Source organism: Dendronephthya gigantea, unplaced genomic scaffold, assembly GCF_004324835.1.
Source record: "Dendronephthya gigantea isolate DGI-Jeju-01 unplaced genomic scaffold, DenGig_1.0 000181F, whole genome shotgun sequence".
NCBI classification, from domain to species: Eukaryota; Metazoa; Cnidaria; class Anthozoa; order Malacalcyonacea; family Nephtheidae; genus Dendronephthya; species Dendronephthya gigantea.
Window position 1 is genome coordinate 223766 of NW_021163191.1, and position 11713 is coordinate 235478.

An 11713-nucleotide genomic window follows, 5' to 3' on the forward strand; every position below is an offset into this window, starting at 1 on the left:
TGTCAATCAATTAAGTGTGTTATTGTTGAATCTCGTGCGGACAAAATTGATCATGACTCTTTTACAAGTAATTTCTAGTTTATTGGTATTTTCTATGTTTTGTGACTGTTTTCAGTTCAATACAAGAGAATGCGTGGCATCCTGTGAGAATAAGGTGGGTATCAGATCATCTGACACTTGTAGTCTCGGTCTGTGCATGCATGATAGTAACACACGAAATGTGACATGATAATGTAGTAACGCGTGTATTAAATGTCCCGACTAAAATTAACCAATGAATTAAACAAATTTTGTCTTACCTCACCCGGATCCGTATTCGCGCCATCTACAAGTTTATATATAGATTTAGATTTTGACGTTATATTGTCTATTCAAAAAACCTGCATGACTGTTGTGTTTATCTAAGTCACATCTGCATCTTTGAATACACTGACAGCAAATGCTTTTCAACACTTGAATATACCGAACAATTATGTAATCTTTGGCGCTCGTGGTCGGTGCATCGATCATTATCGATTGTTCCAATGTGTTCGAATCATGATATAGCTATTCAGTAGTCCAGTCTTTCATTAATACAATAGGAAAAACACTTCCACGGCTACGTTAGGTCGCCTTAATTCCGGGACGTTCTTGACTTTAATTTTTTGAAGTTTTTTTCTATTTGCAATCAGGGTATGAATATCTGACGTACTATATGTATTTTATTGTATCGATCACCTATAGCTATATATTCTGTATTCTTTAAACATGCATATTTAAGCTCGTTGTTAGTTTTCATTTTCGAAATATTTACAACCCTATATCAGCAATAATCATAACTCTAAGAAAATATTATAACTTCTACGAGAGTTTAAGTACTTAAACTTTCAGCAAAGACTAAAGTATATAGCTTTATTTTTCTATAATTTTGTAGAGAATTTCGAGCTCGTACGGTAAAGGATTATGCGATGCATTATGTGTGCAGGATTCGATTGATAAACGTCTAAAACAAGGTACATATATAGAAACCTTAAGAGTTAAGATATACAACATGCAGTCATCGACTTCGTCGACAACGCTATAATATAAGTGAATTGAATATTTAAGATAAATGGAAGTTTTAGACGGCGTCCTATAGCTGTTGACAATGCGTGCATGTTTTGTAGAAACGATCCGTGAATTCTTGACATATGTTTTATAAAAACGATCTGAATTCTTGACACATGTCAATCTGAAATTCAGTTCAGTAAAAGTTTTTCTACCTTTTATAGCGATTTCCTGAACTTTGTTATTGTACTGAATTCATGCATGCATGGAATTAATGATATATGACATGCAGGTTTTCTTTTCGACCATTAATTTGAGGGAGTTTATTCCATCCGTTGTCGTCGCATCGCTGTCATGATATAAATCATAAGCTCTTCAATAATATATCAGTTGCCGTGCTGTCAAACGTGACGCATGCACATTCATACGAACCCAACTGAGGAAAGCGCGAGACTACTCTACGTAATTTGCATACAATGCATAGTGCAGACTGAACCGAAGCACATATACCAAGAAAGTTCCGAGTTCATCTCTCGCATAATTTCGTTTAGCATTTTACTAGAGGTTTATGATTATAGATATCGTTATTTTCTTCCTATAAGTCTATTATTTTGACGTTTCTTTCATTTTCGCCAATCACGCATGAATACATGACGCATGGATGCATGCACAAGGATATAACCGCGCTGTTCTTTATTCATAATTGAAGGGGGAAAATTATTTGGGAAATTAAGGTTTTGGAAATGAAGTGATTATTAATTATGATATACTTGAAATTTTTTAATTCCGACAGATTTTGAAAGAAAATTACCAAAGCCAGCGATACCAAGAGCTTTTGAAATTGGATGGGAGAGGATAGGTTTGGATTTCAATTCAACGGAGTTGACAAACTACAGTGGAGTGCGTTATATATTGGAAGTAAAGCCGGATTGGAAAGGTCACCAGAAAAAGGATGTATTTACCGTTTATCCATATATACAAAAATACCATTACGTAAGCTGAGAAAAATGTTAAAATATTTATAGTGCATATCATTGTTACGTTACCATTTGAGTTGGCCAGATACAGTGTTTTCTCATGTGCTAGCTATATATATTAGTCCAATATCTGTCGTCTATCAGAAGACAACTGTTTAAGTGTAGCGATAACTGTTTAACAAATAACTGTTTAAGTGCAGCGATATATGACCAGACATTTCCTAACAAAAGGCAAAAGCCTCAGTACCCTCGTAATCACTTTATTGTCATACATGTATTAATATATTTCGTTTTGTGCTGCTATATCCTGTGATCCATCAGACGAATGAAACAACATACTTCGTGAAGAATCTTGAACCAAATACCGACTATCAGTTCCGTGTTATGGCTGTAACGACGGACGACTCGTCAACCTTTAGCAATTGGAGTAATACAATATCAACAACAAGTAGGTTGAATTTCTTAATAGACATGTTAATTCATGCATTAAAATACTATACTACATGATGATTTATACTGCATGCATGGGTGCAAAGGAAACACTGCATGAAACAGTATTTTGTTGACCCGAGACGGGACAAGTTACAATGCGTATATAGAGACGACTGAATGACACGTTATTATTTAGCATGTATGTCACGGTTTCTTGATAATGATATGTTGTTGTATGTGAAAACATTTTTCGTAGAAAGTTGCTCAAATCCTCCATGTGGTGTGAGCAAATTGCGCGTAGAGATCACGACCGACGTGCCTTACAAGGGGATGGTGTTCTTAAAATCGGTACTTTACTGGGAGCCTACCACACGTACGTATGTTATACAATTGTCATGAATGCCCGTGTAATAATACGTTTACAATTGTTTTCAATTGACATTATCTTTTTTCTCATTAATTCTTTATAGTTAAATCCTCTTATCAGGATTACATATTTGTACGCACTCTTAGACGCGCCTCACACGCTGTATCATTTTGTGGCGAATACTTTGAAAACAATTTACGAAGTGATAGAGAAAAACTAAAAAATCAGGTGTGTGCATCTTTCTTTAAATTGTCGAATATGGCAAGTTTGAACGTAAATTTTTCATGTATAATGGCTGAAGAATGATGTGCAGAGTACATGAACATGGAAGTAGGATATGCATGCCTCTATTTGCTCATGCATGCATGTGTACGCAAAAAAATTGACAATTTTCCTCGACAAAGAACCTTGTTCAAAAGCTAGTCATGCCAGCTGAAAAAGTAGGAAACTGCGCAACAATATTTTCAAGCCAATTGAGCGGTTTTTGGGAGTTTTCGTTCGTATACTCATTTTATTATATATTGTTGAATATATAAATATACTCGACATATATATTATCTTGTCAAGGAAAACTTGCCCGCCTGTACGGGGCTTTACACTAGAGAACAGTTCAAATGCAATTCCACTACTGAGGCATCTAAAGTTGTCAAATATACAAACATTTCTTTTGATCTGCTAACTTTTCCTAGCATTTCAATTCTAATTGCATTGCTCGTTGCAAGGAAAATTACATAGTGTACTGTAACAGCGCCTCTACTGTATTTTATAGGATATTTTCACCAACAGGAACCTTACTACATACACTCCACGTAAAGATGAGACCCTGTATTACGATTGTTGGTACACTTTTGAGGTTTGATTTTAAACACTGAGAATTTGTAGGTGTAGCTATATCTGTCTTGTGGAGCCAAAGTACAGCGAGCGCGGGTAAGGAGCTAAGGGTAGTCCCTATAGGTAGTCCTTATAGTGTAGTACCCGGCTATATGGTAGTCCTAATAGTGTAGTCCCTAAAGGGTAGTCTCTATAGGGTAGTCCTTTTAGTGTAGTCCGTATAGGGTAGTCTGTATAGCGTAGTCCTAATAATGTAGTCCCAATAGGGTAGTCCCTATAGGGTAGTCCCCATAAGGTAGTCCTTATAGTGCAGTCTCCATAGGGTATAGTCTCTATTGAGTATAATCTTTATAGGGTAGCCCTTATCATAGGGTAGTCCTTATAGTGCAGTCCCCATGAATAAGGTGTAGTCTCTATTGAGTATAATCTTTATAGGGTAGCCCTTATTATAGGGTAGTCCTTATAGTGTAGTCCCTATAGGGTATAGTCTCTATTGCCTGGGTATATAGTCCTTATACAGGGTGTATCAGAAAAAACTAGAAGATTTTAAAATGTCCAGAAAACTATCATTTTATCAAAATATCTCAAAAATATATTTACGTCTAAGTATTTTAGCATCTCCTGGCTTATCTAACAGTAAAAACTATCAGAAAAATTAACCTAAAAAAGCGGGAAAACGGTTTGTAAAAGCCTCATTTTTTACCGCTTGCGCAAAGAAAATGAGAGGTTCAAAATCCATGTTCATTTAAAGAGATGAAAGTTTGGACTTTTTTGTGCAATGTATTAAAATTTCAAAAAATTTGATAAACGTTAAGTCCGCCGTGATACGTTTCAAAATTGGATTTTTTTCCGTTTACTCCGCTCTCGCGTAACCTTTTTTCATGCATGATTACATGCATGAGTGATGGTTCGAATGACGTACTTACAATCCTATTGTTATACCTCCTTACATTGATGCTGTATCTAATAATGCTATTGCTAAAAATAAACTACACAAAAACGTCAAACAGTACACAATTACAAACAAGAGCAGAGTTTACAAAATTTGTTGTTAGTTCTCTACATGTCCTCCATTTCTTTGCACGCAAACTTCTGCCCTACTTTTGCATTCTCCAGGTGTAATTACCAGAGCTCTTTGTTAAATAAAACAATGAAACAAGAGTATTCATTGTTAGTTTTGTTTTAAGTACGTCATTCGAACCATCACTCATGCATGTAATCATTCTTGCATGAAAAAAGGTTACGCGAGAGCGGAGCAAACGGGAAAAAGTCCAAATTTGAAACGTTTCACGGCAGACTAATTGTTAATCAAATTTCCTGAAATTTTGATACATTGCACAAAAAAGTCCAAACTTTCATCTCTTTAAATGAGCTTGGATTTTGAACCTCTCATTTTCTTTGCGCAAGCGGTTAAAAATGAGGCTTTTACAAACCGTTCTCCCGCTTTTTTAGGTTAATTTTTCTGATAGCTTTTACTGTTAGATAAGCCAGAAGATGCTAAAATACTTAAAGGTAAATATATTTTTGAGATATTTTGATAAAATGATAGTTTTTGGACAATTTAAAATCTTCTAGTTTTTTCTGATACACCCTGTATAGGGTAGCCCCTATTATAGGGTAGTCCTTGGCTTAATTCTCATCCGCTCCTTGTATAAGCTGAATTCCGAAGACTCGTCCACGTGTTTCACCAAATTCATCAGCTTTCACTTATTTTATTGTAGTTGTATTTGCAACGTTTTTTTTGGGGAAAGTTAGCTGTGAGAGAATGGAAATTTTATGTACCTGGTATACATGCATTTATTAAACTATTTTATCATTCTTAATGATACTAGATTGCATGATTGCGCTGGCGAGGTTAATTAATTCGAGGTGGATAAATCCAAACCAAGTCTGTTGTTTAGCTCTAAAACTCACAACCTCGTACCCAGGATTTTTCCTTGTTTGAAGAACTGAAGGTGCGCACGTTCACATACATCGATTTATCGGGCCGATTTTCGCTACTGCCGGCTCAACGCGTAAAGAATGGTAATAGTGAAAGTCCAACGAATCGCTTGTATACAGGATTACCCAACTTTGTTTCAACATTGTTTTCCTGACAATCAATTGTATTACAGTGACTATACACTCCAACATAAATAATTGTACTTTTGTACCTTTAGGTTGCATAACGGTCAACACCTCCAAAATTTGTGGTTGCCCATGTAAGAAGTCATATAGCATTTATTTGTAATGGGTACTTCACTTTGCAATTCACGTAACTTTCTCCCCTTAAGCATGCAGATTGTTATAAAAAATATTTGAAAACCTAAGTCAGTGAGTGGTGATGTCGTGACACCAATAGTTTACGTGTATTATTATATATCAAATATTATTATAATTATTAATGAACTTTATAATTACGTCACCCAATGATATATGCCAATCCGTATATGCAAGACATGAAGTCAAGAATTTCTCGTAAATCTGCTTGCACTCCGTTGTATAATTTTGTTGAATTTTTTGCGGACGATGTAGATGTTGGCATCCAAGATGACACAAGACATTACGTATTAAATGTTACCATCACGTCATCGGACACTTCGGTGATCGCTAATGTAAACTGGAATGATAATTTGTGGCGGAATGATGTCAATGTCACGTACTATTTGATCGAACTTTACGACACGTCGAACACCTTTGCAGCTCTCCAAACCGAATACTACGACGCTCACGCGAACGTAAGTATATAATATAGGAACGTTTCCTTCAGTTTTCGTCTGAAATTTTTTCACGCGCGAGGAATGGTGACTCCGGTTTGTGTGGCAAAAGATATCGTTAGTTAAGAGAAAAAAACATAATCGCTGCGGCTTTCTGCGGCTTATCGTTCGCGTCTTAATTCAGAAGACTTCAAAGCTCCAAGGGTTTAAAGTAATCTAAAGTAATAATAATAAAGTAATTTAAAGTAGATTAAACGTTTATGCCACCCAAGATGGTAGACTGCTTTTTGATATACGTCATCGGTGGAAGAGCCCAACAACAGGCAATTATTTCTAACAAATTACTGACGAGAGGAAAGTGAAGCTATGTAGAAGCTTCGCGTCATATGTCAACAGCAGGCGAAGTAAAGTAAAATTCGCTATATCAGAAATAGGGTGAAACTGAGAATTACTGGGAGCTATTATAAATACAGTAGTCGTTACTGCATGGGCTAGTTTCCTTTGCTCTCGAACTTATCCAGTCTCGTGCATAAGTGCATGTCAATATCGTCGTAAATGGATATGATCATACTCGTGTCATACTTCATGCAGATGTACATCTGAGTACTTTTTGGCAACCCGTGCATGTTCTAAAAACTGTAAAATTTTTACAGGTCCACAACTATAACGCGTCGTTCACGAAACTAAATGCTGGACAAAAGCACAGAATTAGAGTAAGTACAATCAGCATCAAGCTCGTACCCAGGGTCTTTTCTCCCTGCTCAGACTCCAGCCTAGTCCATAGGCCTCTTATTCGTTCCTTAGTACACGATCGAAAGCAATAATACCATTTCCACTCATTATTCTTTCTATATACTGGTCTTTTATATAGTTGTCAGCATTTCATGGTGATCACTGTGTGCATCATAAGATCGATACTGTATTATTCTTTGGTATACGAATATAAATTTTCTACAATGAAGTTGGTGTTTTTTTATTGTTTGTATATAGCATGCACTGACTTAGCTTCCAATCTATTGTTTATTCTATATCAAAGGACATCATCTATAGCACGGACGCAGTTTTAAGATGTTTTATTGCTCCATTCTTTTCCAGCGAAAGACCCGTGTGTGAACGCATCATGTCCTGAAAAAAGCACTTGTCGTCCAGATTTCTACAAAGGAGATTACGATTGCGCATGCGATTCTGAATACGTATTGTTAGAGGGTAGGTGTGTAGGTGAGTAAAACTAATTTAATTATGCTTGGATTAATTACTATATATTTTGCCAGATCTGGCAATCAATATATTAATCGATCAATGTATACGATTCAATGGGGTCGTGACCTTGATCCGCATATTAAAGAATTTTTCTCTTGCAAATATAATTTTTTTATTGTAAAATCTCGATCCAAATTTAATTTCTTTAAAAAAGGAAATTATATTTTATCTGAAGACGGACATTTTTTTCAATTTGAAAAAAAAATTCTTTTTAGAAAATAATAGTATAATCATTGCTTAGCTGAACAAGATCTATAAAATTCTTATTTTAAAAAAACTGAAAGCAGTTTGGCTAAACTGAGCAAGGCCAGGATGAAATTATTTCCACCAACGGGCTGAAGTGTATTTTTGGCCAGAATATTTTTACTCCGCAAAAGGAGCAAAAACATATATTTCATTCCACGAGGCACTTGAGAAAAGTCCCCGTGGGTCAGGCTATGCAAAAATGTTTATATGCGGAAACGTCAAATTTTATCCTAAGGTTTATCTTTTTTTGAAAAGCTATTATTAAATTTGACGCTGCTGCATGGATAATAATTTTTGACCAAACTCAGTCCAAATGCTGGCTATTTATTATTATTCACGTCACAGTTTATCCAATGAATTAATCTTCTTCATCAAAAGTATTTGTTCAACTAATGGAAAACTCGTTTTGGCCGCTTGGGGCATTTAGTAGTCATCCGGTATACGTGCAACGAAAGAAATATGGCTCGATAATGTTTTTTTAAACTTATCGATGGTTCAAATCATTCACGAAGTGCAAAAAAAAAGGTAAGATAAGAGATCGTGTTGATATAATTGCAATTGCATAGTATTTATTTACCTACGAGAAAAATTATCTATGCAAGTATTATAACGATGTAAAACTAGCCAGCTATAAGTATAACGCCCTTTAACGGGCTGATAAAGGAACTCTGGAAATTCTGTTTAGATTTTCAGTTGGCTTATAGGAACTCGTATTTTTTACTGTTTAGCAATATATAAAGCATGACTTTTTCACACTTTTCTATTGCTTCTATTGTTTAATAATTTGTTCGAGTCTGGCCACCACATAGTTAATGCGAATAATAGCATTTTTCTCAAGATAAAAATATAATTTCTTGGCACGCAGGTGCCAATATAGCGCGACATTATATATTATTTTTCGATGTATAGTTTGTTTCAATTTCAATATATATTTAACTGATCGATATCGCAAAGCTATATAAGATTTATTGCAAAGCTGATTTATAAATTCGAAAAAATTTCACCTTAAAGTGTCTGAACTGAGGCTATAGGGCTATATATGTAGCTAAATGAGAGATTAAAAAACAGATCACGAATATTAAAATTAGTTGAGCTCTATATATAACACACAAAATTATAACACGCATACAACAATTATAACACATATGCTTTGTTATATAAACATGCAAGACCTACGGATTCGAATGATTCATGAAAAACGCGCATTCCGCCGGAACTGTGCTGAAAATCATCAAGAAGGATTTATTAAGCATTTTACAACTATAAATATATTACGCAGCTGTGGACAAGCCCACAAAAAACTTTGAGATATGGAGATTTCTAAACATAGTAAATGCACGTGGCCTACGTGTTATAATAAAAACGGGACATTTATCTTTTTTCTCCATAATAAATCAACGTCAGGCTGAACTTTTCTGTGCGCCAACCAGTATATACTGCATTCGGTAAAACCTGCATAATATGTTTTCATAATGCAATACATCCGAATATATGCATATATGGCTTTTATAGGGTTTTCTTTATAATCTCTAACGCCTATAGACTATAGCTACCATTTTGGCAAAAATATTTATCATTAACATTGTATAACGTAACATTTATATTCATATATATATAACATACACGTTACTATATATTATATTATAATTATACATTTTTTGTCTGAATATTGCTATGACAAAATCGTTTTCGCCCAAAACATGTTTGTCAGTTTGTTCTCATTTTGGCATTAACCTGTAAAATTGAAATAAAAAAGTAAACAAAGGACTTTCGACCGTATTTCTATCGGCTAGCCGAATCAAGACATCGGTTGGTTGATCAGTAAATAATCATGAAAATGCACATTAATTGACATTTGAGACCTTAATGAATACTTCACACTTTCATTTCACACATGGCAAGTTTTAGATATTTTCCCTTTCTATTTTCGGTGTTTAAAAAAACATTCAGGCTTGCATTTTCACCGCCTGCAAGCATTTCAATAATGCGGACTTGAAAATCATATATGTAAACGCGACTCGTTGGCGACGCGGTACAATAATTATATATATCTAAAACTATAAAAAAAAACATGCCAAATGGCCCAAAACGCTAGATCATATTTGACTAAAGTGATTTGGTATTACGAAGAATATTGCTATTGAAAACGTCAATCATCTTTATCTATATTCGCACGCATGATGTATATATTTGATATATAGCATCCACCGCACTGGAACGAGTCACCGTCGCCGTTGGGAGCTGACAAAAAATTGAAAACCAATTCATAGACATATATTTTAGGGCGCATAGCTATATAGCCATAGTAGCTGTAGCATATGTATCTCCATATATCATTGCCTTCTATAGGCCATGTAGGGAGCCGGAAATTGTCCCTTTATTGCTAAATGAATTTTCACCTATGCTTTGACTAATATTGCAAAATAGTAGATCTAGAGTTGTGATCAATAGCATATATACTGTTGGGATATTAAAGTTATTTGGATTAATTGCTGAGGCACTGGATAGGGACTTGCAAGTTGATGCTTTGACGTGTTGCTGTGGATATTATTAAAATACAATAAAAGAAACATATACTCCGAGGAATAACATCTTGTAAACTCAAGATATGATCTATAGATATTAGAGTTAGAGCTGTTGGACTTTCAAGTTCGACAGCGTTACTCCTGTATTCACAGTCCTTAATTCTTCATGATCGTTTAAACCTTATAAGGATGAGTGGCTAGGATCGCTCCCCCCCCCCCTCGGTCTGTTAAGTCTATTACTTCGCTAGAGTATTACTATATGATATCGAGATTTCGCTATAATATGGATTATGGAGTAGTTGGATGCGCAATTAACAAAATGTAGTTATATGATAAAATTATATTCTTACGAAGAAAAAGCGAATCATGAATCACGATGGTTGTTGCATGCATGGCCATTCCTTTACCATGCATGTGACCCCGTTGGCTTTTTTACTGAAATGTAAAATATTTCGCCTGTTTTTTTTTAAACTTGAACATTTCCTTCGAAAAGATGATTTGTACCTGCCTTTTACATGGGTAAAATTCAAACTAAATGGGCTAACTGATATTTCGGGTTTCGGTGGAGAACACCCATATAGCCGTGGCCGTGCAACCATGCTCAGCAAAGTAAGACATATTTTGCGTAGTTGGCAATATTAATTTTTTTATATACATGTGACATCAGTCATGACAAATAATAATGTTGCGTGAATCAGCTGTCAAGGTGATATTAAAGATCAAGAAGACCAAATTAATTGTTGTGCAGCCATGGGTGCAACTGAGCGTCTGGAGACACTGACAAACAGTCTTACAAATACAAAATACACGGTGTAAAAGGAAAACACCACCGCTATAAATATATATATACTGTATTCGCATTCTATTCTGTCACTAAAGATCTCGTGAATATTTATAGCATTGTGTTTTTTATAGTTTATACTGTGAAACTTTAATAACTTGTCTCGCCTGTAAAGTGAAACGTAAAAAACGTTCTGGGACGAAGGCCAAATCTTTTTTTTATGTATATGAATAATATAATTATATATGTAATAGAATTATATATCAAAGAAAATTTGACTATACTTATAGGTATTACACTGGGAGTGCGCTTTATTTGCATAAGAATTAGTCTCTTCTTCCAGACCAATTTCCTTTTACCACTGTAAACAGAAGGATGCGTTTTGCGCAATTATTGATTTTCTTGTGTTTCAGGGGGATGTGTAACAATGATGCAGCAGACGGAATATCGCGAATGAATAGCATCCGACGTTAATCAGTGTAAACAGATACCAAAATTTCGATCTATATAGTTAATGTTTAAACGCGGATTAACGTCATTCATGCACGCTTTACCAAATTCAGCTTTAATGC

General features: G+C 35.0%; 1 protein-coding gene across 2 annotated transcripts; it reads left to right on the forward strand.

Annotated features, from left to right (window-relative positions):
• On the forward strand, positions 1-8229 carry LOC114538359. 2 transcript variants are annotated; one of them, XM_028559528.1, is made up of 14 exons: positions 1-154; positions 914-992; positions 1820-2019; positions 2325-2451; positions 2692-2808; positions 2906-3030; positions 3572-3655; positions 5355-5418; positions 5793-5834; positions 6148-6350; positions 6983-7042; positions 7201-7261; positions 7425-7547; positions 8181-8229. In XM_028559528.1, exons 1-14 carry the CDS (start codon positions 53-55, stop codon positions 8195-8197), a joined length of 1404 nt encoding a protein of 467 aa, XP_028415329.1. In that variant the 5' UTR covers positions 1-52; the 3' UTR covers positions 8198-8229. The 2 variants fall into 2 exon arrangements, with proteins under 2 accessions (XP_028415329.1, XP_028415330.1); XM_028559529.1 differs by lacking the exon at positions 8181-8229 and having other exon boundaries at positions 7201-7290; positions 7425-7511.
• The last annotated feature ends 3484 nt before the right edge of the window (positions 8230-11713 follow it).

What these genes read in the sequence shown, in the direction of transcription:
- LOC114538359 (XM_028559528.1), top strand. Translation starts at nt 53, where the DNA reads ATGACTCTTTTACAAGTAATTTCTAGTTTATTGGTATTTTCTATGTTT. An exon ending in TGATAAACGTCTAAAACAAG is followed by an intron (nt 993 to 1,819) that starts GTACATATATAG and finishes TAATTCCGACAG; the next exon opens with ATTTTGAAAGAAAATTACCA. An exon ending in ATGGAAATTTTATGTACCTG is followed by an intron (nt 5,419 to 5,792) that starts GTATACATGCAT and finishes TTGTACCTTTAG; the next exon opens with GTTGCATAACGGTCAACACC.